This window comes from Sarcophilus harrisii, chromosome 1, assembly GCF_902635505.1.
Source record: "Sarcophilus harrisii chromosome 1, mSarHar1.11, whole genome shotgun sequence".
NCBI lineage: Eukaryota > Metazoa > Chordata > Mammalia > Dasyuromorphia > Dasyuridae > Sarcophilus > Sarcophilus harrisii.
The window spans coordinates 58728631-58756165 of NC_045426.1; the positions used below are offsets into that span (position 1 = coordinate 58728631).

The 27535-nt window shown below is 45.4% G+C and overlaps 1 protein-coding gene across 2 annotated transcripts; it reads right to left on the minus strand.

Annotated features, from left to right (window-relative positions):
* Positions 1-117: 117 nt before the first annotated feature.
* RUVBL1 (RuvB like AAA ATPase 1) lies at positions 118-27535 on the minus strand. 2 transcript variants are annotated; one of them, XM_031956306.1, is made up of 11 exons: positions 27294-27535; positions 26019-26105; positions 23987-24119; positions 16555-16706; positions 12674-12763; positions 11701-11850; positions 10496-10559; positions 9193-9391; positions 4797-4899; positions 1522-1613; positions 118-517 (listed from the first exon to the last, which is right to left on the minus strand). In XM_031956306.1, exons 1-11 carry the CDS (start codon positions 27432-27434, stop codon positions 358-360), a joined length of 1371 nt encoding a protein of 456 aa, XP_031812166.1. In that variant the 5' UTR covers positions 27435-27535; the 3' UTR covers positions 118-357. The 2 variants fall into 2 exon arrangements, with proteins under 2 accessions (XP_031812166.1, XP_031812172.1); XM_031956312.1 differs by lacking the exon at positions 27294-27535 and adding an exon at positions 26946-27045.

Below are 27535 nucleotides of genomic sequence, written 5' to 3' on the forward strand. Positions count from 1 at the left end.
GTGTCAGCTTGATCAAGGTCCGTGCTGCCATTTTCAAAATGAAGTGTTTTCTTTCTCTCTCCTTTCCAACTGAGGGATGAAAAGTTTTAAAGATGTTTTTCTGCACAGAGAAAGCAATTTAACCAAAATAAACTAAAAATATTTATTAGCAGACATTCCAGACAAGATTTGAAACACAACTATGGAAGAAAGTAGGATAATGTAAAAGTCATCATTTCACACAAAACTATGTAACTAGGTGAAGGCAGATGCCAAGTCCAGAGGTTTCTCTGCTCCAGAAATCGCCCTCTCCCCACCTCTGGGGCTCCAACAGGCCGGCCACACGACAACGGGAGAGTCTTCACCTGCGCCGGCACCTTATTTCATGTATTTGTCCTGCTGATCGGCAAGGATTTTGGCTGAAGACTTGGCGTCGTAGAAGAGCTCATTAATCTCCTCCACGTGCTCCTTCTCGATGCTGTCCTTTCCGTTGATCTTGGCCAGCAGGTTGGCGGGGGTCAGGAGCTGCACTGAATACCTGCGGAAGACAAAACCTGTCACAGTGGCTCCCCTTCCCCACTGCCAGACAAGATGGACTCCCATGAATGCTAGTTTCAAATGATTATTATTAGTGAAGTTTCTCATGGAGATGATCTGTAACTTGCCCGAGGGACAGAGAGGCAGAATTGGGCCAGAAATGAGTCGATCAGCCAATCCCAGGCTAGTATTGACTGCAGACTTCTTTTCCTAGCAACCCCCACTGGTTCTGCTGCTTGATATTTCACCATTATATGCTTTTATCAGCTCTCAAGTCTGAATGTCTTCTACGAAAATGTTAAAACTTTTGAGCCAGGAACTTCCTAACCATTAGAGACAACATCTTTGGGGGACACCAGCTTACAGACAGGTACCTAAAGGTCGCTTTTCCTTGGAATAGGACAGAGTTGGTAAGTAGGGAAGGAAGAGTCTGGGGGGAGCAAACACCTGAGCAGGCCAGAGACAAACATCACCAACTCAGCAATTGTGAAGGGAACCCTCTCAACCTGCTTTCCTTCAAGGAATGGGTAAGACTTAGCCCTAGTCCCTTGGTGGTGTCTTCATTCCCCTCACTTCAAAGTGGAAGCTTCTCAGGCACACAAGAGACAGATGTGCTCCCACCCAGGGCTGTTGGGGGGACTTGGAGGAAAGCCCAGTGCCTGGCACACAGTAAGCCCCTATAAATGTCGGCTGTTAACACTCTGAGGTGTTTTAAGACAACTAAGACGTCACCTGCATCAGCACAACTCCAATTCCAGCATACTTCCCTATGTAATCCCTCTACAATTCTCTGAACATCACCTATCCATTATAAAAAAACACAAACTATAGACAAGACGTGTCCTGGGAGCATCTTGAAGCCCACCGCTTTCTTTTCGGGCAGCAGCTGATGACCTACAGGTGCCCCTCAGAAACCAGAGGAACACACACCTACCTTGGTGCTTATGAGGTATCAAGCATCCGGGATAAAGCTGATGTGAGGCTGCTACACAGAACTTAGCTCACCTTAATGTTGTCTTGGTACCAATTTCTCCCAGGTGGTTCAGGGCTTCCTCACTGATGTTAATCCCTTCTGTCTGGGCTCTGATTTTTATGATCTATTAGACAAGAAAAGGAGGAGTCAGCACTGTGTCTGTATGTTTCTGGGCTTTCAACCATGGCTCAATGAGCATGTCGTACAACTCATAAGAAGAAGCTGAACGACTTATTTTCCCCAAACTTGGAGACGGCTGAGAAGAACTCTCCGTCTCTCCTATGCCTTTCTGCAGCTCCTGCCAACACTCCCTGATGACTGAGGGTCCTCCAAGGCTGAGCCACATGGAGATGACAGGGTCAGCCCCAGAACGGCCCCTCGGCCCCAGCCTGTGACTCCATTGAAGGCAGGGAGGCACTTTGGTGCAATGATAAAAATCACTGATCTATTCAAGTTTCTAAGGGTAAGACACGTCTCAACTCACAGAGGCTCAGGTGCACCGACCCCCTTTTTCGGGACCATCCCCCGTCCATACCCCATCACACTGGATGTACACACACACACAGGTGTATAGTCTCCCAGCAGAGTACACGGTTTTTAGGCACTTGATAAATAAGCTGGTAAAATAAATCAAAAAGTTACTTTCAAAGCTTCATCTACTGTCTTAACATCACCCTGAGAAATCTCATCTATCAAACAGAGCTTAACTTGTTCCAGGCTGAAGATCTCTGTGAAGTTGGAGCTGACGCTATCTCCAACACGCTGCAGAGGAGGCAGCGGTTACGAGAGTGGCACCGGGAGCCGCCCCGGCGGCGCAGCGGCATTACCAGCTGAGTGATAAGGGGCAGCCTGGATAATGATGGTGTGTGTTGGACTGCAGAGATAACTCTGGGACTTCCAGCCTCATATAATACAGGTATTTTTCACTTTGGCAGCTTCGTAAACAAGATATCAAGAAGCACTTGTTTAAATTAAAGACATAAAAACGCACCCAAGGCAAGGGAACAGGGGAAAAATGAACCTAAGAAAGGTGGCCCTGCTCTGAAGATGCCGCAGCACCCAAGTTTCACAAGAGGACACAAAGAAGTGTCCAGGCTGGCCGAGGGGCTCCCACTTCAACCGGCGAGCGTCCCTGCAGGCAGGGGAAGCTGCACTGGCCGGGAGGACAGCCTGGGCTCAAAACCTCAGCTTGGCCTTACTGTCTGCGAGTCACGGAGTCTCCCTGAGCCTCGGCTTCCTGAATCTATTCAATGGGATGATGGCACTACTTACCCAGCCTATCTAAAACCATGAAGGTACACTACCGTATTGGTCTGAATACAGGGAGCAGCTGCCACACTCACGCTTACACAGACACAAACACAGAACAACAGGAGCTCACATCTCTTATGTTTTGAGGGTTACAGAAACCCTTTCTTCATAAAACTAGGATGCAAATAATCCCAGAACTAGCATTCTTGATTTGCAAGGTTCAGAGAGAACAAACAGTAAACATGAAAAGCATGACTGAAATCAGGCTTCCTGCTCTTATTCCAATATGCTTCCTTTTTCACCATATTTCTCTATCCAAACACCAACTAAATATCTATTTATCTAAATGTCTATCAATCATGTGCAAGGGACAATTCAACCTATAAAATGCCCAATAAAGTCTTATGGGATAAGGATTTCCCCAGTATTTGGGAGTCACTTTATCTCTCAAAGAAGAGGATGACAAAAAGTCAGCCTGAAACTGACCCTTAAAAACAATCCCCAAACCCTAAAGATAATCCCTTTGTGTGTAAATAAAAGCTTGAAAATAGAAAACAGTTACTACCAACAAACCTAGTCCATATTCATATGATGCCCCATGGCACAACCTCAAGTCCCAATTTTAAACTATCAAGTTATGAACATCCTTCTTAAAAACAGAAGGAAACACTTACATTATGTGATTCACACATTTGGTACTCTAGATGGCCAGAACTAAAGTTGTAGAATGGAATTTGGATATTAGATCACTATCTTTGTTCAATCAAGTGACAGTGGAATTTTCCACAGGCATCATGTCTGAAACGTAAGTGACGGGCCCGGTGTCGAGCGGGGCTTGGAGAGCCCTGGTGCTGAGGCTGAAGTACACGTGCACACACACACATTTAGTCTATGGTTCAATGGAATTAAATGAAAGGAAGCTGGGATTTTTTGGCTCGTGAGCCAGATACTCTTTTACAAGGTGTCAAGACTGAACTCAAATTCTTTCAGGTTCTCTGCCAAGGAGAAAGTCCCATTAGGGCTTTCTTTAAAGATGATGTGACTTTATTTAATCCATGAGCCTAATTAAGGCAATGTTCAGGGCTGAGTAACTCGCCTTCTGGGAAATACGCTAAATCTGAGGTTCAGCTACAGAAATGTCACTAGCACTCCCTCCGCCACCTCCTCCTCATGAGCAGGTCACAGCAATCACAGGAGCTCTTGTTCCAGACTGTTCAAAAATGGACAGTTCATAAATTAGATCTTTAATCATTTAATAACCTACAGGGATAGTTTATGAGGGTGTCCAACTTGATAACATAGTACACAAGTTATATTTAATAACAAAAACACTCCTATGTTAAAATAGCATTAAGGTTATGACTTCAAGCAAAGGCAGAAGAGCAATTCAAAATACAAGCTGCCATGTCATCCTTAGCCCACCCTTCGGAACAAAAGGAGGAAGCCCAAGCCTACAGGTTTGCCAGGCCCAGCTACAGCTGCCACCCAGACTGAGTACAGGGCAGGGGGCACAAATCAAAGTGGCCAAGCTGTCTAAATTCCCTGTCTTTAAAGCATGGCAGCAAAACCCATTCTGCTTTGCAACTTTCAGGCCTCCAAAGCCAGCTTTCCCAAAACTGCACAGCACCAGGAGAGCCTTTTCTCCCAGCACTGCCACTACACCCTTCCTACCACCTCCCAAACAACTCAAATGAAGGACTCCTGGTCCAGCCCTTCTGCTTTACCGAGGAGCCGCAGTTCTCCCACCCCAGGCACGGCAGCAGACCGTGCATCTGTCCACAGCTTTCTGTCCAGCAAAGCTCATACGTGGCATGTCTGGGGCAAATGGACCAACCTGAGGGCTGCCTCATACAGCTGCAGGGGAGCTGAGAGAGACCTTTCATGGTTAATCTGAAAGAGAAGATTCCTAACCTGTCTTGAAAAAGGGTATCTAGGGGGCTCGAGCTTGTGAAACTAGAGCACCCCTTCTCAGAAGGGTGTGGGCAGTTAAAAGCTACAAGGAAGCCTAGAGACTCTCGGCTCGCCAAGGGGCCCTCAGAGCCCACATCACACACACCTGTTTCATTTCTTGGGGAGTGTACAGCATGGTGCGGATGATCATCACTCGGTCCAGAAGGTCGAGGGGAATTCCATGAGGAGAGATCACATCCTCCGTACCCCTGGAAAAGTCATTAAGCAAGTGTTAATAATCACATCATTCAATTCTCTTTAGAAAAATGTGGATGCTGCAAAATCTAAGCACAAGTGTTCACACTAAACATACATCATCTATTCTTTCCGGATGAAGATAAAGGTATAAGACACATTTCTTCCCATGGATAAGTAGGTTCTCTTTTATTACTTGTTGACTTTGGGGCTTTTGAATTAATATCAGTTAATCTTCAAACTCTTATTAAGTGCCTAATATGTGCCAGGCACTGCAGATAGTTATAAAAGGGAAACAATTGTTGTTTTAAGGCCAACATTCTACAAATAAATGATTTCACTTCTTCAAGGTCAAGACCCACACTGTCTAAAACAGAGCTTTTTCGGTAACAAGCAGTCAAAGCCTTGTTATGCTTAAGGACCAATTTACATTAACACGGCACTTTAAGGCTCACAAAGCACTTTCCTCCCAACAATCTCTGTGCTGAGAATGGGGCTGAGTGAGGGGGCTGTGAAGGCCTAAGGTTAGGCGGGCTTACATGCTAGGGGGGGAGACAATACAATACAGAGAAAAAGCACAAAATAAACACAATGTGTTTAGAGAAAGAGATTATTACCAATGATGAAGAAACCAAGGTCCATGAAGTGGATGGAGGGCCCTACCCAGCAGTCACAGAGCTATCAGTCAAACTCAAACTAAGCCTTTCCTACCCAAAGACAAGTGCTCTTGACAATATATCACATAAGTGACATCCCTTTAAATGGTTGTAGCTGGAAGAAAGAACTCTATTAAGGCTCCTCTTAGCAAAGTGATTCCCAGATACATACAAACTTTTTATGGCACTTCTGTCCGGAGACCAGGGTCCCAACTCCTATCTTCACCCAGTCACCTACTATCTGCCTTCTTAAAGCCAAGGTCAATGAATCTGAACCCTAATGACTCAATAAATATCACTGGAACTTAGTTAGAAAGTACTTTAACAAGGTCTCATTATAAGGCATGGGAAATTAAGCAACAAGTAACACCCCCAACAGGATTCTGCTTGAAAATATGAATAACTTGGAAACAAATGCCATATTCTACAACTACATGAGGACAGACTTTTTTTCTCAGTACTGTCACAGAAGAAATCTAAAAAAGCTTTGTTTGATGTGTCTTATGTCCAAGAAATTACTGAAGTGCAAAGATTCATAGGATCCTTCCCAATCAGAGATGAGGAATTTCAGGTGCTGAGAAAGAAAAAACACCCAATGATACCTAGTAAGTTGGAGGCCAAACCATGTCGCCCTGATCTATGATATTCACAGAAATCCAGGAGAAGCTGGTATCTAATATTCTAAAATAACAATCTCAAATTTTGTTCATGATTAGAGAATAGACTATACTATCTAAAATGTTTCACAGTCTGATGCCAGTCGGGAAAAAATGAGTGGGTTCATAATTTACTAAATGGTTCTTTCTCCTGTCCTTAAGCATGTAAGCTGTTATTCATCAATTAAAACAATAATGTCCACTAATATTTTCATATCCTTTATGAAGGAAAGCCACAAATTGGAGGGTAAATGTTAAGTCTAGGCTAATTTTCCCTCTAGTAACATGCAGTGCAATAAATAGATTCCATCTAGATAATAAGAACAGGTTATATTTATTCAAGTCACTGAGACATAATGCTAGCTTGCTGTTGTTCAGCTGTTGCAGTCATGTCTGTTTCTTGATGACCCTATGTGGAATTTTCTTGGCACAGATACTGAAATGGTTTGCCATTTCCTTCTCCAGTCCATATGACGGATGAGGAAACTGAGGCAAACAGGATTAAATATTTGTCCAGAGTCATCCAGCTAGCAAGGCCATGTTTGAATTCATAAAGACAAGTCTTTCTGACTGCAGACCTATCCACTGTGCTACCTAGTTGCCCAAATTTTTCTTATAGGTCAAAGATAAATTTAAACCATCCTAGAGAAACAGATCCTGGCCCTTGTCTAAAGGCAAACTACAACCCACAACTTTGGGTTGAACTGCCATATTTTCTATTGGGAGACCTGAAAACATTGCTGAACGGATCCGTGGAGAATCTACTTTATTGGAGAACCAGAAACATAAAATCCTTAATATTAGAGGCAGAAGGAACTTTATTAAGTTTTAAAACATCTCATTTTAGAGATAAGGAAATTAAAGCTCTGTAAATAGTTCCCATTATACGATGCTTTAAATGCTTACAAAGTACTTTATAGAGGAGAGTTCATTTATCTGCAAAACAAATGCTGGGGGCAGATGTAGCACCCTGTGATGACAAATGATCAGTCCCACTAATAAAACCAAGGCAGGGACAAGATGAGAAGTGACTAGACCCAGGCATCTATGGCCACAAGATCCTAGCTCTGCTGGCCCCCAAAAGCTGCTCTGCTTGGAGGTGTCTCTAGCGCCCCAGAGCCCCCTCAGACACACACATCTTGATGGGCTTCTAGCTCAGGCAGCCCCTCAGTCCCTGCATAAAACTTCTCTCTCCTGGACCTCTTGCTCTCTGGCTGGCGAGGACGCTTTAAGGGCCTCTTCCAGAGGAGGAATGCTGGAAGGCTGTCCAGGGTCTCTGGGGCTAGAAACCTTGAAGGCAGATCCCGGCAGGATCCTGGAAGGCGCTGTCGGGCGCTTGGCCACTCGGCCTCCCATCCTGAACCCAGAGTAGGCAGGGAACACTAGCATGGGAATGGCACCGAAGGAAGCCCTGGGCTTTCATGGCCCCCCACCACTAACGGCCTTCTGCAGCAGTGGCTCTGTCAGAACCAGCTCTAAGCTCTCTCACCGATTCAGCAGGGGCTGTAAGGGGTCAGTCATTCCTCTGGCTTCAGTCCTCTCAGAAGAATGAAGGGCTTCATCTGAACACCCCAAAGTCTCCATTGGGTGCAAATAGTATCGGATTCACCCAAACTGGGGTGCACAGAACCCAACACATCACTCAGGACAAACCCCCAATGCTTTTCTTCCCAGGTATGATATGACCATGCTAATAGAGACCTTCCCCGACCAAGCAACCAGGGCCAGACATCCACATATAGTACTTGGAACCAGGAGAGTCTGAACATAGAGCGATGAAGGATATTCTACATAGAGCAGTGACATCCTTCTGAAAGCTTCATCCATCATATTCTCCAGTAGATGGCACTCTCCATTCATCCTATAACATGGACATGTTAACTACACTACTGCATTACCCATAGTAGGTACTGACAGCACCCCAGGTACCGTGTTCTTTGTGTGTGTGTGGAGAGAAAGGGAGGGAGAAGAAAAAGAGAGGAGGAGAGATGCAGGAAGGAAAGGGGAGAAAAGGAGAGGGAAGAAAGGAGAGAATGAAAAGAGAAAGATGAAAAAGGAAGGGGGAGGGGAGAGAGACAGAGACAGAGAGAGAGGGAGAGGGAAGAAAGGGAGGGAAAGAAGAAGGAAAGGAAGAAGGGAGGGAGGAAAGGAAGGAGGGAGGGAGGAAAGAGAAAGGTGAGGAAGGGAAAAAAGAGTGAAAGGAAAGGAGAAAAGGGGAAGAGAGAGACAGAAAAGACACACAGAGACATTATTTGCCATCCTCTTGGGATGTGTGTGTGTGTGTGAGAGAGAGAGAGAGAGAGAGAGAGAGAGAGAAAGAAAGAGAGAGAGAGAAAGAGAGAGAGGAGGCAGCAGTCACTAGCTCCAAGGATAATCTTCCATGTTTTCCAAGCTGTTTCCGGTCCAGGCTTTTCCTAAGGCCAAGCTGGCAAGCAGCTGCCGCTGGTCTTGGAGCCAGGAGAGGCTGCTGTCTGCACACAATGGCCGGCTTCTGGAGGAAAAGCACCAATCCGACCCTTGGGGACGGCCCCAAGCCCACAGTGTGGCCATAAAGCAGCTCGGCTTGGTCTTTCTTTTCAAGGACCACCAGACTGCACACCTATAACTCGCTCTCCCCTCGGGAAGCTACCCATTAACTCCAGAGCTGCTGCCAATTCTCAGAATTATGGGAATCCCATCTTAGGAAAAGTCTTCAGAGCCAACCCGTGCTTTGAAACTCCTCCCTGAAGCAGAGCTCCGTCCCTGGGAGGGTGGCTGGTTTTTGGATCAAGCCAAGAGTTATCTGGAGCCAAGTCTGGTGAATAAAGTGAAGGAACTGAGCTGGGGAATCCCATTTTGGGTCCAAAAGAAGGTGACTAAAGCAAAGAGATTGTTTTTTTGGCAGGAGAGGGAGCAGGGGGAGCAGGCACTGAGAGGAAGAGTCTCAGGTCCCAAGCGTCTGGGCTGCGCTCGTGCCAGAAGCGCCCCTCGCCCCCAGCCCCAGAAGGGCCCATACCTGATGACGCAATTGCCGCGGTTGGAAGCGAAGATGACGATGGGGGCGATGGAGGACTCGAGGGCGCGGTGCAGGTAGGTGAAGCACTCGATGTCCAACATGTGCACCTCATCCACAAACAGCACGCCGGGGACCAGCTCAGCAATGCCCTGGTCAATGTACTTGTTGACCACCTTGTTTATCTCCCCACGCAGCTTGTCTGGGAGACGAAGAACACCATGAGGCAGGCTGGAGTGGCCTGGAGTCCCGCGGTCCGGCCCAGGCCCCGAGCTCAGGGTCGCTGCGCTGCTTTAACACCCACTGCCTTCAAGCTGGGACCAAAGGAACCAAGCCTGGCCCGACTCCTACCACGGCTCATGTAAAGCCCCTGACATCTGTCTGTGTTCCATTTTAGTGGGACAAGTGGGCTGAGGGGACTTGCCCAGGGTCCCCTGCTTCTCAGGCCAGGGCTGGAGCTCTGTCTGCAGCCCCCTGTCCCTAATCAAATACAGGAGACTTCTCTTCTTGAAGGAAGGTCAAGCTTGCACAACTATGGGAAGCAGACTCACAGGAGCCAGGCGACCTGTCCCCAACATTATTTGCCATCCTCTTGGGATCCACCGTGCCACAGAATGCCCATGACGCCATCCCTGTGCCGCCAAGCCGGCGAAGCTCCAGAAAACGGCATGCAGCGTATCCCAGAAAGGACAGATCTCAGCGTCTCCTCAATCTAGCTCTCTCACTCCTCCCCTTCCTTGGCAAAACCAATTTAAAATAAAAAATATGGGGGAGGAAGCAGGAGCCATGGCCTGAGTCTGACAGAATGGGGGTGTGACCACCAGCAAATCACTGTTTCTCTGAGACTCAGTGTTCTCATCTGTAAAATGAGAACAGTATTGTAACCAGTTCTCTGGGAAGACCAAATCAGACCACGAATGGCCAAGCCTTAGGAAGAGCTGAGCTCTTTATTATGCAATCATAAGCAGCTAATAGAGTACTCTGGGGCTGGGGAGTTAGACTTGTGATTTCACTAATGTAACACAAACCAGGTACCAGGTACCCAGGCACTGAGACATGAATGACTTTGCCTCCAGTCACACGGCTAGCTCACTACCCACTGCACCATGCTGCACTTTGGGCTGCCAGGGAGAGTGGGAAAAGACAAAACCAAACTGGACAGGGGAAGTTAAGTCCCAACAAATGACAGGGTTTGGAGGACCCTGCCCGACTAATTCTCAAGGGATCAAGGCAGCATCCCCCTGTGCCCCCTCCAACTTTAGTAAGCAGGGACAGCCCAGGGACAGCCCCCCCGCACCCTTCGCACCTGTGATTTCAGTCTTCTTTGGCTTCATTAACTGGCCCATCATGGAAAGGATGTCCTGCCCACCCTGCACAGGAGACAAAGGCAGATCCGGCTGGGTGGCTGGTTGCGCCCGCATCCCCCCTTCTACCTCCCACAAACAGCCTGGGTGACCTCCACGGGCCCTCGAGCCCAGAGAGCCCCATCTCGCCTTCTCTACCCCGGTCCCTGTTCACCCAGTCTCAGGAAAGGCACATTCACAGTCATTAACTGCATCCCTCTCTCCTGCCGAATGCTTTAATGCAAACTGGCAAGGAAAGGGCAGCCCCATCAACCCTGAAAGGGAAGTGGATTTTGCAGGGGCACCCAACTCTGCGGCAGTCGTTACAGAGGAGCCAGGAAGTCCCCTATCTGCCGGGTGAATGTGAGGCCCTGAAAAGTGAACAAAGTGCGCCAGAAGTCAGACCCCTGACTGTCGGTCGAGCACTCTCTCCACTACAGTAAACTCACTTTTAACCTGTAGAAATCCCACAGAGAGCCACTATAGTGGTGTGACTGGGAGCAAATCACTCCAAGCTACAGTTTTCTCAAGAGGAAAATCAGGATCAAATTTAGGCTCTGCATCTCCCAGTGTGACTGAGAAGCAAACTTGTGAAGCTTCAAAAGAGAGAGTGCTGGACATCACTGCTCCCATAAGCGTGAGAAATTACTTAGGCTTAAATTCAAATACTTAGGCTCAAAAATTAAATTTAGAGACAACACTTGCATAATCAAATTCTAAATTAAATAGCTTACCACAGACATAATCACAAAGTGAAATAATTTTGGAGTCAAAAAGGAACCTTAGAAATATGAAACATGGATTCCACTGACTAGAGCAGCATACTGTGCCTTCAGGAGACAGAAAATCATAGCATATACAGAAACTGTTTCAAAATACTATTGATAAGGAACATAATTGTGAGACAACAGTCCATCTAGAGAAGGCTGGGAAAAGACACCGGGAGTTTGGCAATGCAGGATTCTTCTAGCTCAAGCTAGTAAAAAATCATTTGTTCCTAAGGCATTTGAATAAGAACAAAGGAACTCCCTCTGGCTACTGTCAATGTTAATTGCCGAACACACTGAAGACAGAAAAGGTCTGTCTTTTCCAAGAAGCTGAGATGAGGCAACAATCCATTTCCAGACCCTGATGTCCTGCTAAGGTTATGGAAGTATCAGTTCAGTACCTGGGGCCTAGCATTGGCAACATCCAAGTCATGGAGGGTCACATCCTGAATAATTTCTTTTTTTTTGTGCACATCGCCTTTTGGCAAGGGAACGTATTCTTCCGCTTCAAGGTCGAACTCGGTAGCATAGGTATCACACCTGCCTTGCCTCTACAGAAAAGGAAGATGGAGGAAGTATCTGGTGAGTTTCATTGCCAAGTCCCTGAATGACACACAGCTGACAAAGATAAAGGCACTGGTTCACAATTACAGTCCTGACAAGCTTTGGTTGACAACTCAGAATATGCCCCACTCCCCTGGCTGGCAAGAGAAGCACCCTATCTACTGATCACCAGGCTCAAAAACCCTGTTGAAAAACACCTGATATTTTCTCTACTTAGACTCTTCCCCCCCCTCCTTTTCTTTTAACTGTATGCAATTCCTGATAAAGGACAAATCCAACAGATTAACTGGAGACTGAGGGAACTGTTCAGACTCTTTTGTAGGTGGATGATTTATTGTATGATACGAAGTATTATGCTCATCCATTAAACAGCAAGTAACACAGTACAGTACATTTAAAATCAGATAGGAAAAGAATGCCAACTAATGCAGTATTCCCTTCCCCATGCATATATCTTGGGAAGAAAATACCAAAGAGATAAAAGAAGATTAAATGCACTGCACATTTCAATTCTACAATGACTAAAGTTGTTTTGGTTTCCCACCCTCAACTCTCCTCCAAACAGGCTTTACATCTCAATTATTTATTTATTTGTTCTCGAAGAGATGTTTTGATCCTGCAGAGGTCAAAGGACTGTAGTCCAGAAAAAGAAAACAGCTTTTACTCAATTTGTTAGCGCAGTGAGGGAAGACAATCTGTTTGCTGTCATCAATCACCTCCTAGGGTCGGAGTCATGGCTGAGGATCTGAACCCAGAACTGGTTCTCCACCCACTACACTTCCAGTCCCCAGGGGTGGGCCCGCCAGTTACCTTCACCGCCCCGCTATTGGCTTCAATGTAGATCACATCTCCAGCCTCCACGCGCTCCTTCTGCAAACTCTCAAAGATGCTGGGGTCCAGCTGAAACCCAGAGCAGGAGCATTAACCACCATCATACAGAATGAGAAATTTAGTGACTAGAGATTTCAAAAAAGAAGCCACTTGTATTTTGGGGAACAAAACACTGTCTCCATCTGGATGAGAAAACTTCAAATCACAAATGATTAAAAGTTGGCTGAGAAGGACCAGGAGATTATTATATACTTCAACAACAATACTATATGATGATCAATTCTGATGGATGTGGCTATCTCCAGCAATGAGATGAATCAAATCAGTTCCAATAGAGCAGTAATGAATTGAACCAGCTACACCCAGTGAAAGAACTCTGGGAGATGAGTGTGAACCACTACATAGAATTCCCAATCCCTCTATTTTTGTCCGCCTGTATTTTTGATTTCCATCACAGGCTAATAGTACACTATTTCAAAGTCTGACTCTTTTTATACACCAAAATAACTATTTGGACATGTATACATATAATGTATTTAATTTATACTTCAATATATTTAACATGTATTGGTCAACCTGCCATCTGGGGGAAGGGGTGGGGGAAAGGAGGGAAAAAGTTGGAACAAAGTGATTGCAACTGTCAATGCTGAAAAATTACCCATGCATATATCTTGTAAATAAAAAGGTATAATAAAAAAAAAAATTTGGCTGAGAAAGGTTGTATAGCGCTGACTGGTCACAGGTGCTGGGCACCTGTCCTGGGCAAACTCCCTAGGGCCAGGAAGCTAGGCCTAGATGGATCCTGTGTAGCACTCCCCTCCTCTTCCCCCCCCCCCCCCCCCCCAATACACACAGCAAGGTGGGATAGCAGCCACAGGACAGCAGAGGTCCCACAAGAGCCCCACTCTGTACCTGGCTGTTCTGGGCATCAGGGAAGGCTTCCTAAGGACAGACTTTTTTGAGAAGACTAAAATCCCTTCCAGATCTCATTCAGCAATGGCAAAGAGACAGGCTGACTAAAGGGGACTCACAGAGCAATCCAGACTGTTATCGTAAAGGGGTATTAAAGAATATAAAGTCCATCTCTTCACTGGACAAAGGAGTAAACTGAAAATAAATTGAGTAAAGAGAACAGAATGACTTTCGCCAAGGTCACACAGGGAAAAGTGGCCATCAAGGTTAACTACACATACCCTAGTTCCCAGAATATTAGAGTATATCTACTTTTTTGAAATTTTCTGAGTAGAAAGCTTTCCAATCTCTCCATTCTTACTAATGATAAATGAAAAGTCTTACATTTGGATTCAAAGAATCAACATCACATGTTCAATGGAGGAGTATGGCTAGACAGTAATCTATCTGAAAAAAATCCAGGGTCTATAGCTGACAGCCAGAAAGCTCAATATAAGAAAGAAATATGATGCTGCAAGAGAATTGTATAAATGTTTACATATATTAGATTTAACACGTTTTAATATATATAACATACATTGGAATACTTGCCATCTAGGGGAGAAGGTTGTGGGAAGGAGGGGAAAATTTGGAACACAAGGCTGTGCAAGAGTCAGTGTTGAAAAATTATCCATGCATGTTTTGAAAATAAAAAGCTTTAATAAGAAAATACAAAAAGAAGTAGATGCTGAGCTATAAATTAATATATAAATGCATCAGTGGAGTGATAAGGCTTCTTAAAGTACATCATGTTTGGATAACGACTGTTTTGTACAGTGCCTAGCACATAGTAGACACTTAATAAATCCTTGTTGCAGATTAAAAAAAGAAAAAGAAATGTGATGCTGCAATCAAAAGAGTTAATTAATCTTGAACTACATCTTAAAAGGCCCAACTTCTTAGAGTCTGGGACAGTCCCTCCACTGACCAGAGCACATCTGTTGACATTAGAAAAGAAATCTGGGCTTTAGAGATAGATTTCTGAGGGGCTATGAACTTAGATGGAAAAAAAAAACCTTTATATTCACTAACTCGGAACTGAAATTTGGCACTTTCTCCCTCTGACACATGATTCTGAGAGCAGTTCCCCAGATTGCCCAAGGGCTTGGACAGGAGTCAAGGCGTCAGCCTGGAGGAGCTCATCCTGTCCCAGGATCAGCTGAAGGAACTGGGATGTCTCAGGACCTGAAAGTACTGAAAGGGCTGGCCGGCCTATGCATGAGAGATCAGAGCCTAGAAGAGGCAAGAAGACACATGTGACTGCCTCAGGCCATGGAGGCTTATCCTTCACTACAAGTTTTCAGGCAGAGGCTGAAGGTAGAGATTAAACCCAAGGGCTGCTATAGCTGTTCAATTTCCTATTGGGATAAATTTCTTGATGTTCCAGAAGATTTCTCTGACATCTTAACATCTCAATACAAATTTCAAGTGTCAGAGATTACATAGTAAATTTTCAGAAAATGATTAAAACACTGACTAAAAATAGATCATTGGGCTTTTCGGGCCCTTCCCAACCTGGCCTAAACCCAACTATCCAACCCCACAATTATTTGTTAGTTGTCCTCCACTCTCCAGTCCAATCAAATGAGCTTTGCTGTTCCTGCCCTCACCCTGGAGAAGTCCTTACTCCCTTTAGGATTCAGCTTAAGTGCTGCCTTCTACCAGGGGCCTTCCCCAACACCCAGCTGTCAGAGCTCTCCCTCTCTGGGATGTCTCCTGTCTCTGCTCCTCCACTTTCTCATGGTCTCCCTAAGCAGAGCGTAGGCTCTTTATGAGCGGGAACCTTGGTTTATCATCTTTGGTCCCCCTCCTCCCCTGTACAAAGCAGGTATTCAACAAATGCTTGCTGGTTAACCAGTAAACTTCAGAAATGTTTGTCTTGGTAAGTCATGTGGGGGGACATAGCCTGGGAGGCAGCCATGGACACAACTGTGGGGTTCTCTCTAACAGTGGGGTTCTCTGGGCAGGGAGCTGGGACTGGATGACCATAAGCGAGCACACCTAATGGACATGGGAAAACGAAGGACGATTTCAATTTTGGAGGCTTAAATTACAGAACTTTTCCAAAAGCAAAGGCTCTTCTCTTGGATGAAATCTTAGCTGTACACATCATTTCACTTAGGCTTTAATATAGAAATTTTGTTCACTTTTTGTCTGTACTATTTTTTGTTGTTTCCAAATGAACTAAAGGTGTGGTAGTTAATAAAGAAATGGAAGACTCCACCATAAATCTCATTAACACAGGCACACTAGAGATGAGTGGTAGATAAGAGAGAGCATCAATGGAGAGGATTTAAAAGAAAAATGGCCATTCCCAGGAATGACCTATTGGTGACCTCTACAAACCAAACAAGAAGCTACAGAATCCCCAAAGCTCGGTGCCTGAAAGCACCTCAAGCTTAACCCCTTAGTTTTGTAGATGAGGAAACTCAGTGGCAGAGCAGGCAAGTGAGGCAAACTCAAGGTTACAGAGTGAGCAAGTTACCCTGGAAGGAAGCCGATCCCCCCCTCCTCCCCCTATTGGGGGGCTTTCACAGCTGCTTGTCCCCTCTTCTCCCTTCCTCCTTAGGAAGGTCCCCAAGCTATGGCCAAATACCTGTCCTTCCTGCTCCTTCCCAAAGGCAGCCCTCCTGCTTAAGATTACAAACAGAAACAGAAACAGAAAGCACAGTGAGCTCTCAAACAGTGAAGTGTATGGGGAAAAATCTGGCCACTCAGACCAGGCTCTGGTTCCAGCTCCAAGTTCCCTATGGCCAAGCATTTCCTCAATTATTAACTGTGCGTCACATGGCCCATCTGTTCCTTCCAGCTGTAACATTTTGTAAGGCAAAATTAATTCAATCACACCCCAAAAGGTCACACAAAAGCCTGCGTGGTGCTAGAGAGCAGGACTGACAGAATGTACGCACCTTCAACTGTTTGGTTCCTTTGGCTGTTTTCAGTCCGATGATGACATGGCTGATGGTTTTGCCATACCCACCCATAGGGTTTTCAGTCTCACAGGGAGTTAATTCTGTGACTTCGCCTTCATAAACTTCCTTGGTCTCCTTTATCCTCAGCCCTGTAAGAGAGGAGAAGCAGGGCATGGTGAGATGCTTTGTGTCTAAGGTTCTGCCACTTAGTTTCCCAATCTCCCCCCCCCCCTCCCCATTTTAGCCATTACAAAGTCTTGTGCACGATAACATCCCGAGGACAGGAAGGCCCACACAAGCCCACAGGGAGCTGGCTGAGAGGATAGGCTTGGAGTCGAATGGCCAGGGCTCCAACTGAGCTCTGGGAGCTGCGAAAGTGGGAGCCAGGTACTCCAAGACAAAGCCCTGACCAAACCACAGCTCCTTAACCCAAGGGCCCTGGAGCTGGGAACGGTGCAAGAAACTGGAACAAACAACAAGCAGCCCCTCACTGCCCCCCCTCCCCATCTCCAGTTCTGAGGAGCAGCTACAGCCATAAAAAATAAAGGACGCCTCCCTTGTGGTATAAACATTGGATAGCTCTAACAGCATCAACAGTTTACTTACCGCTGATTAACTCAGCAATTAAAATAGTCTCACAATTTGCTGAGGTAGAAATATTTTTGTATTCCCCCCCACTCCCCCCAAGAAAACAAAGGGAAGTTGATAACTACGGCTGTCTAGTTTAACTTTAAAATTAGATCCTTCCCTCTCTTTTGGGAAGGCTAAATGATCTTTTGAGAAGATGGTAAACTCCAACAGCTTGAAGTAGAAAACTATTTGTTTTACTGAATACTTTACTTAGACACATCTAGATCAGAAACCAACACAGAGACAGAAATCTAGACTGGTGAACTCTCTTCAAGCGAGAACTAAGGGGAAGGAGCACAAACTTCACCAGAGAAGACTTGTCAGACCCCCATCTGTGTTTTTCTGTCGCTGTTCTCCTCTCTCTCTTCCCATCTCTATCTCTGTTTCTCTCTATATATTTATCTTTCTCTCTGTATTTCTGTCTGTTTCTCTCTGTCTGTGTCTTCACCACCCCCGGAAATTTTAGAAATAGAGGTAAGAGATTACTCTGTGACTGTCTCTCAGGGCAGGGAATGCATCTTGTAGCCCCCAGGACAGGCGTAACATCTCCTATGGATTCATGATCTGTGCTTCACCCATAATCTGCCATTCCAATATTCAGGGGCTCTCTAGAATCCAGTCTTATCTTTTCACTTAAAAAAAGAAAATTTAAATGATTTTTTGGATCAATCCTGATTATTTTAGATTTCCTTTGGGAAGACCTCACAACTGTCTCCCTCTGCTGGCCTGAAACTTAAGATGATACTTTTACAACCAAAGTGAGTGTCTGGAAAGACAGAGAGCTCTCTCAAACATGAAGCACATGACCAGAGTCCCTGAACATATGCCTGTATACAGGGATGACCGAAGTCCAGGGCAGTAAATACTGAAGGCTTTCAACAAGAGACACCCTGCCAAAGATAAGTTAACAGCTACTGTATTAAATTATAATTATTTTTAGATGGTCTAGAAATACCAACAAAGTGCAATTCTAAGAGCACCTGGCACAAAACCCCCAAATTTGAAGGTGAAGAGGGAGACATTCTTAAGCCATACTGCTTGGAAACAGGCCCCTTAAATACCGCCAAAGCTCCTAAATTTATGGGAAATCTGATGGACTCTAGCTGTAGAAATAAATGAAGACTCGGATCCCGCTTCTTCTCGCTGACCTATTCTGCATTTCTCATTAGAATTCTGCCAGTGACCCTGTTCTCTCCTCCCAGCCCAGGCTGCACCTAGAAGCACACCCCCATTCGTCTTCTTATCAATTCAATAATCCAGCATTTATAAGGCTTCCTGAGCCCTGGGGAGGCACAACGGAACAGAATAACCCCTACTTGGAAGGAGCTCACATTTTAATGGGAAAGAAAACAAGTGACTATAAAAAACCCAAGAATGGTGGGTACAGATATGTCCAAAGCACTCAGTCCAAGATGATTTGGGAGCACGAGTGGCTGAGGAATCCAGAAGCTTTGGGCAGAAGACAGAACCTGGGCTCTAAGATTAAAGAAAAGAGGCCCCGCCCATGGGGAGACAAGGACAGGGTCCCGGCTGGCAAGGGCCTAGACTCCAGGGAAAGCAGCCCGCAGGCGGTCAGGCCAGTCTGGCCATCACAAAGAGGGGGAAGGGAACGGTGACCTTGGAGGCTAGACAGGCCGATTAGCACAGGGATTTATCTTATGGCACAGAAAGTCATGGAGTTTGTTGAGTATGGGTGTCATCTGGCCAAAAAAGCACTCAGGGAAAGTTCTTTTGGCAGCAATGTCTAGGCTGGGCTGGCGTGAGGTGAGGGTTAAGGCAGGGAGGTCATTTGGGAGGCTGGCACCAGAAGGGAGAGGGGGGCTGGGAAAGCTGAGGGGGAGCAGAGAAGGTGGGCAGGGGTCTGGTCTGGGCTGGGGTGGGGAAGGCAGCAGAAGCGGCCCCGAGGTCAGCTTCAGACCCACCAAGTGAAGATGGCTCAGATGCCAGGATCCCCAGTCCGAGCTCTGGGAGGCATGTCTGTCCAGAGGGCAGTGATACCCAGGAGAGCACATGCAGAATAAAGCAGGGTCTGAGCCATATCGCACTAGCCTAGGTGGGGATGAAGCAGCAAGGTAACCCGCAGCCAGTGTCGGGCCCTCGGATGCTTAAAAGGCCCGTGTGAACCTGGGCAGGTCACCTGTCTGCCTCAGCTTCCTCAATGACACAAACAGGCATAATTACGCCTTTACCTCACAGGGCTCTGGTGAAGACCAAATGAGTAAGGGCTTGTAAAGCGTTTAAGGGCCAGCTGTCACTCTGGAGAGCCCACTGTGGGCTAAGTGACAATCTCCCCTTTTCTGACTGAAGCTGGGATAGGGGGTGGGGGCAATTTTTTACCTGAGGCCCCAGGGCTCCCCAAACTACTCTGCAGAGAAAGCAACAGTGATCTGGGTCAGGGTAAGGAAATCAGAGGAAGAAGGCAAAAACCCTGTTTCTAGATCTGCCCTCCCCATGACCTGTGACCCTAAACCCTTCCCTCCTAAGAGTGGTAATAACCAAGAAGACATGGGGGGGAGGGAAGGATGTCCTATTATCCCAAACCCCAGCCTGCCCTTCTCTGCACTGGACCTCCAGAGCCGGGCCCTTTTTACATGTAAAAAGCACCCAGACCACCAGCCTGCTTTCTTCTTTGAGGAACCTGGTCCAGAGAGACTCTCCAGGAAAGCCTGGGCCGTGGAGGAGCAGCAGGGGACCAAGGATGGAGTCGGGAGGCAGGACTCCCAGCCCTCTGTGGCCTGGGGGGATTCCAAGGCAGTTTCAGAGCTTCATGCACCTGTTTCCTAATCTGTAACATGAATAGGGCTGGGCTAGATAATTTTTAAGGTTTGTTCTAAGTCTTCACCAACTCAAATTAAATTAAGGATTTAAAATAATGGCAAAAGACAAGAAATGTTTCATTTGTTCTCCCACAAAATACTTTAAGCCTCATGAACACTAAGCCAAGTACAGAGTTTCCAGAAGACGGGGCTAACTGAGAGCAACAAGAAAAGCAATTTAAACATGGCTTTGAATATATTTTGAAAATGAAATATTTTCTATCCAAAAGAAAGAAATCTTCCCAATGGAATGCCTAACAATATCGTGTGTGAGATGAATATGACAGGAAATCCCTCCACAGGGGGACGAAGAATCCCCGTCTTTCACGAGCACCTGTATTTGTTTGGAAGTGGCTGTGCTGACATGTGGGGAATGTGGACGGCCGGTAGCCCACAAAGGAGGCGAATTGTTGCCGTCTCGGAGAATGACAACACAGATGACACGGGTTTCATCTGCGGGTTCGGGTTTCCAAATCCCTGACAGGCACCTTCATCACATCAAGGAAACAGGCCCGACTCCTGCGCCTTTCTTTGAGTTCAGGCCCCCCCGCTTTTCCCCTCCCCCGCCTACTTAGCAGGAATTCAAAGGCTGCCCAAGACTGAGACTCTCTTTGATGACATTCAATGGGCTTCTCTTCTGCACCACAGCAGGATTAAGACTTTTTTCTCACCTTGTTGCAACAGCCCGGACCAAGAGCCACAGCAAGTCACAAAATGGAAGACAGAGAAATTTATCATTTCAGAACTAAAGCCAATTAAGTTATCTTTTGGGAAATCAACAGCATAAAGAAGTGAGTTTTGACAAGACTTTATCAGCTGTCAGTAAGAGTCACATTTTAAAAAACCAAGATTTTCAACATTTGGTGAGGTACTACTTATAAATGAACTCTGTTCTTCTAGACAGAATTAAATTGAGTCCAGGAATAAGTATACACATGTTAGAACTAAAGCAGCAATTATCACAATTAACATGACCAACAATGGGTTTAAGACATAAATGTAAAGGGGATCCAGATAAGCCCAACTTAAAGGAGTCGAAATCTGGGTTCTAGGCATGCAGTCTTTGACCAACAAGATCCTCACCTTCAAAGAGATCTATGGAAGACTCTCATTGGTCTTTCTACCTAACCTCTCCTGACCTTGAGAGAATGAAGATGTCTCCCACAAAGGCTTTTTAAAAGCCATTTATACTGTAATAATCATAATTAAGTTCCTCTGCTGGTCATAACCCTAAAAAAGATCCTGGTAATGAGAAAACTAATTTAAGTCCTACTTAATTCTTTTAAAAAGTGAACAAGTTCCGCAGCTACTCAGAAAAAGTCTGATCTTGTTCAGCCCAGGTATAAGCCAGTCTCCTTCCTAAAAGCTGTGTGTTACCAGTGAGAACACCGAACCTGGAAACAGGAACACTTTCGTCTGGGGCTTCCCAAGGCCCCCACTGCGTGGAACCTCAAAGAAGTGGTCTGACCTTTCTAAACTTTCCATTCCTCATTGGTACCAAAAAAAAAAAAAAAAAAAAAAAAAAAAAAAAAAACCCTCCAAAACCCAAAGAGCTGGATCAGATGCTCTCAGATCCCTTTCATGTGAGAAAAAGCAAACTAGTGAATCCAGAAGCAGCCCTCTACAAAGACTGGCAAAATGGATTCCTTAGTTGAAGACTCTGCCACCAGGACAGCAGGCACCAACCGAGGCACTGCCAGTGTGGGCATCTAGCCATCTGTCCTGTGATCCCCTCAACCCAACCCACTTTCTATGTCTCCCTGAAGGCTCAGCTGGGGAATGAGTCTAGAGAGGAGTCGCCCCAGGCAGGCAGCCTCTCAGTCTGTGATCAGCCAACCCCAAACCATGCTCTGACCCATCAGGACCCCTGGGTCACATCTTGCCATTTTTGCCTTGTTGTCACTCCTCACTGTGATCATCACAATCAAGCCAGTATCATCACTGCCACTAAAAAGGTGATGTCCCCTACCTCAGGGTTCCAGTCACTGTCCCTAGGAGTTCGCCTTTGACTTAAGCTTCCTGAGGCCCCAATTCCTGATATATAGTACCTCAGTCTTCTGGGAAGACAAGGACTTTTCTTTAGTATTTATTTCCCCCCCATCTGGAAAATGACAGGTTCCTAATAAATGCTTGTGGATTGAGCTAACAGATGAACTAAGAAAAAAGATATCTATTCTCCCTGCATATTATGCAAACATATATGATGAATAAAGCCCTGGGAGTTCTCCCAGGATGCCTCATGGTAGGCCCTTTTCCAAAACTGCTACAAAGTACATATTTTCCCTAGTGTCATTAAGGCCCTTTCAGAAACCAAGAAACAAGTATTATCAAATTTTTTACATGAGAAGATAACTATAATACTATCAAGTAGTCTTCCAAAAGAAAAATGACCAAAAGATATGAATCTGTAATTTTCAAAAGAACATCAATAATCACATGAAAAAAATTCTTTAAGTCACTAATAATTAAGAGAAATACAAATTAAAGCAATTTTGAGGTTCTACCTCAAATCTATCAAGTCTGACAAAGATGACCAAAAGAAAAAAAAAAAGAAAAAAAAAAGGACCAATGTCAGAAGGATTATGGGAAAACAGACATATGGAGGGCACTGTTGGAAGAGATATGAACTGATCCAACCATTCTGGAAAGCAATTTGAGACTGTACCCAAAAAGTCACTAACTATATATACATATGTATTATTATTTTATTAATTAATTTTGACCTTTGTTCCAGCTACAATACTACCAGGTTATTACATCAAATAAATTAAAGAGAAAAAGGATCTATATATACAAAAAATACTCTTAGGAGCTTTTTCCCCTGGTAGTCAAAAATTGAAAACTAAGGAAATATTTTCCTGTTGGAAAATGATTATGCAAATTATGACATGAATGCAACAGTATATCCTATACCATAAGAAATAATGAAACAATTTTAGAATATCTTTATGATCTGATGTAGAAAAAAAATGATTTTGAAAAACAAAATCTGTAGCAGTTCAAAAGAATGAAAACAAAATATACTTCTTGGTTATATAGTCGTTTTACTCATGCCTGACTTTGTGACTTCATTTGGGGTTTTCTTGGCAGAGATACTAGAGTGGTCTGCCATTTTTCTCCATCTCATTATATAGATGAGGAAAATGAGGCAAATAGGGTGAAGTGACTTGCCTAGGATCATACAACTATTAAGTATCTGAGGCAGATTCAGTTCCTGACTCCAGGCCTGTGACTTCTATTCACCCAACTGCCCCATACCACTCATCTCCTAACAGATAATGAACTTAAAGAGAAATAATTAATGTTCAAGATTGTTTTGCCTAAGTATGTAGTTCTGTATTGAGGGCTTTACTTTTCAGGAAATTTTTTTTTTAATTGCTTAATTTTCAGCCAGGGATCACTATCCAGTAATTTTTTAATTAAAAAAAATCATTTTCTAAATCAATTAAAAGACATTTAATTTAAAATTTAAATTTTTAAAAATTTATTTAATTTTTAATTAAAAATTTTTACCTGAAAAAATAAAGAAAACTTAAAATACAGTCTCTAAAATATGATTCATTTTATAAAAATGTATTTAGCAAAAAACTTTACCTGCATTCATTTATTCTGTTAAGTGGAAGTACATTTGTCCTATAACTATAGTGAGCATTTTGCTGTGATTTCTCTGGAAATTTATCTGCAGAGCATTTTAACAAAGTAAAATGACAAACAATGATACAAGCAAAAGTAATAGATGCTTCAGAGTTGTTTTGTTACTCCAGACTCTTCATTTTTTACAAATGAAAAAACAGACTGGTAGTATATCACATAATTTGCTCAGTCACACAGAATTCAAACTCAGGTTCTCAAATATAGAGCTAAATAAAAAAAATTCAAGAGTCACAATTCAACAAATCCAAATTTGAAAAGCTGAATTTTACTAATTAATTTTACCTTCACTGATGAGAGCATGAAAAATTTGGTATACAATTGATACTCACCAATTGCTCTTCTGAAATTTTCCATTAGAACTTCTGTCTTCTTAATTTCTGTAGAGTAGACTTCACTTCCCACCATTGGACAGAAGGGAACTTTACTGCCCAATTCTTGAGCAATAGCCAGGGCAAGGGCTGTCTACAAATGCCAAAAAAAAAAAAAAAATTTGCTTTTAACATTTTAAATAAAGTGTTACTCTCTTGTTTTCACATCATTTGATGAATTCACACAATAAATTCCTCATGACTTTACTAGGCAAAGTCAATCTATAACTTTAGAAATATCTTTAATCACAAAAACAAAAGAAGGAGAATCAATTTCCCCTCACATCTAAAAAGGATAGATCACGATAGGACAATTATGGAATACATTATTGCTGTATGCTTTTTATACATAATTATTTTTTAAATACCGAGGGGAAAAAATCCTGCATCCTTTAGAAATCATCCTGAGAAAAAAATCTGAAAATGTCTGGTCAGCAATGAAATAGTTAAGTTATTTTTAAATCAATGATTCTAGTTTACCAAGCAAAGGGGTGGGAGGAGAGGGGTAGGTATGACCTTAGAAATATTTTAAGTGAGCATTTGACTCAATTCCAAGAATATTTGCTAAACTACTGAATGCAAGGCAGTGAGAACACAAGGATAAAAATGAAAAAGCCCCAGCCCTCAAGAAGCTTCAGAAGGTGATACTTATATACAAATGCAAAAGAGACTTGCAAATGCAAAGTCATATAAAGTTCCTACAGCATCAAGAATGAGGAAAGGCTTACTATAGGAGTTGGCACTGAGCTGTGGTATCTTGAAGGAAGCTATAGACTTGAAAGAGATGGAGGTGAGGGAAAAGTACATTTTAGACCAGAGGGTCTCCACGTGCAAAGGAGCTGAGGAACGGGAAAGGGAGGGGAGAGGGGAACCTAAGCTGAGACACCTGAGAGCTGTAGCAGAGATGGCTTCACAAGTCACACAGTCAGATCCAAGCTTCAGAAATGTTTCTTTGGTAGCTGCAGACTGAAAGCAGATCAAGGAGGAGGCAAGGGCAATGAGCCAAGCAAGAGGAGGAGAGTAGGAGGCAGGTGAAGAGGTGGGCCACAGGGGGACAAAGCTGAGCACCAATTGAGATTGGGGAAGGGGACCAGAGGAGGGGGCTATCTCCCAAATGACTATTCTTGTGATTCCTTGATTCTGAGGCAAGAAGAGCAGGAATAAGACAAGCATTCACTCACTATATCTGCTGTGTATTTACTTTATTCAGAAACTGTGAGGTTGCAAAAACAAGTTCAATAAGACCTGGTAAAAGACCAGACTACCTGCAACTCAAGAATATTTCCTTCGACCCCCTGATGAGTTATCGAAGCCCTTGGAGCTGAATCTGCAGAGATTTTGAGGGTTGTTAAATTCTTATCACAGATTATCCAGAATTTCCATTCTATGTATTTTGAGAGAAGTAATGTCTAGTGTTTAGTGAATTTCATATGACAGTCTAAGACCCTCATCTCACCCTCTTCTGAACGCAACTCTGTTTTATGGTCAGTGCTATAAAAGTATTAGGTGCTACTTCTGAAAACCATTCTTCTTTCGGATGTGTTACTACTCCTCTTCCTAGATTTTATGGTCCTTATTGGGAGGGATTTGTGTCACAAATTAATGCTCGTTTCCATGGAGTTCCCAGAGCCAAGAATGTGCAAGGTGACCAATCAGTACTTGTTGAATTAATCTCTTACTCTCCAACTGAAAATTTACTTTTATCAATTCTGGGAAGCCACAGACCAGAATGTATTGTTCTGCAAGGAGAAGGAATAAGATGTATTAGACAAGTTTTAGACAATGAGCCTCCTCCAAGGACCTCAATCGCTCTTCCCTGGAAGTATGCCAGGAGAGTCTCAATGTTAGATACCCAACCATATTACTTCACATTGGTCCTCTTAAAGAAACCCAACTAACCTGGGGAAACAAAACATAGCTAAGACATGAGTTCAGTTTGGCTTAGACACTGGGCCCACTCTCTGGACACATTAGAGAAAGGAGGAAAAGATACCTTGCCGGTTCCAGGAGGTCCTGCCAACAAAACAGCTCTCCCAGCCATTTTCTTGCTTTTGATTAATTCCACTATCACGCCACATGCCTACACGCCACCAATGGAAAAGAAGGAACATCAAAATTAAATTTCGCAAGAAGTTCCGGCCACGGCTCAAGGAGATGAGATGTGCCACAATTCCATCTTACATTAGTTAAGATGACCAGCGGTCAGCGTCAGCGAGGTGACGCTCCGTGTTCACTCCGGCAGCCACCACAGGACCCTGAGTGCTTTTAAGGCCCCCCCCATGTTGGGTCCCTGAGGCCCGATCTGAGAGGCCGCGGCAAAGGAACCCAAGACCCACCAAGTCAAAGGGCCATTGGCTTAAGATGCGGAACGGACACGAAGGGGCGACCACCCGGTCGCCTCCTTTGCGGAGGGGCCCAGAGAAGCGAGGGCTCACCAAGGCCGCCAGTTACTTGCTGAGCAGGGAATCCGCAGCCACGGAGGGTTAATGCTCTGTTCTCAAAGTCTCATTACCGGAAGGAACCGGCTGATAAACTGGGGGGAGAGGGAAGGCGCGACAGCCCCGGGGCAGCTGGAGCACGCACTGGGGAAGGAGGGCCCTCCAGGACCAGACCGGAGCTCAGCCGAAGCAAGTGTTCGCAGCATTTCCCCGGTCAGAAACCACAGGCCTCCTTCCCTCCCCAGGGGCGCCGCCCCCTTCCTACATTCTCACTGAGCCGGACCGCGGAGGGAGGTCGCCCATTTAATAGATGAGAAGCCTGAGAGGCCGCACCCCACGTAGAGAGTATAGGAGAAAGCTTCTGACAAGAGACTAAATCTCCTTGGCGGGAACAGCGCCGAAATGAGGGCCCCGGGCCCTGGCTGCCTCTGGGCCGGGCTCTCCCGCAAAGTGGCGCGCTGGCTTAACCAAAACCCACTTACTGGGTGAGAGTCGCAACCCGCCCCTCAGATGTACTTAGGGCGCCTAAGTCACGTTACTGCTCAGCGGGCGGGCGTCGCCCAGAGCTGCCTGGGAACAGCGAGGCGCCTCAAGCCTCAGCACGGCGCCAGCCCCGGGGAGTGACGCACGGGCGCCAGGCGCTGCCGCCGTTACTGTCTCTGGCCGGCTGTGAGACCGCCGCAGGCTTCCCCGGCCTGTAAAATGGGCACAACGATCCCCCCCCCCCCCCCCCCCCCCCCTGCGGCCCGGGGCCGGAGGGATGCGCAAAGCGCGCGCCAAGGCCGCGCCGCTGCCCCGCCCCCCTCCCCCGCCCCCCCCCCAGCCCCTACCTCGCGGGCGTTCTCCTGCCCCACCAGCCCGGAGGCCGCCTGCTTGGCCAGGCCGCTTTCGTCCAGCCCCAGCCCCTTCACGTGGCTGTGCGAGGCGATGCGCTGCGTCTTCGTGGTGCTCTTCACCTCCTCGATCTTCATCTTGCCACCGGCTACGGGCCTGGCGAGGCTGCGGGGAGGAGAGCGAGGAGGCGACCGCGGCGGCCGGGGTCCGCGCTCCGGCCCAGCTCCGTTACCATGCG

What these genes read in the sequence shown, in the direction of transcription:
- RUVBL1 (XM_031956306.1), bottom strand. Translation starts at nt 27,434, where the DNA reads ATGAAGATCGAGGAGGTGAAGAGCACCACGAAGACGCAGCGCATCGCC. An exon ending in GGCAGGAGAACGCCCGCGAG is followed by an intron (nt 26,106 to 27,293) that starts GTAGGGGCTGGG and finishes GGTGGCGTGTAG; the next exon opens with GCATGTGGCGTGATAGTGGA. An exon ending in GACCTCCTGGAACCGGCAAG is followed by an intron (nt 24,120 to 26,018) that starts GTATCTTTTCCT and finishes TGGCATTTGTAG; the next exon opens with ACAGCCCTTGCCCTGGCTAT.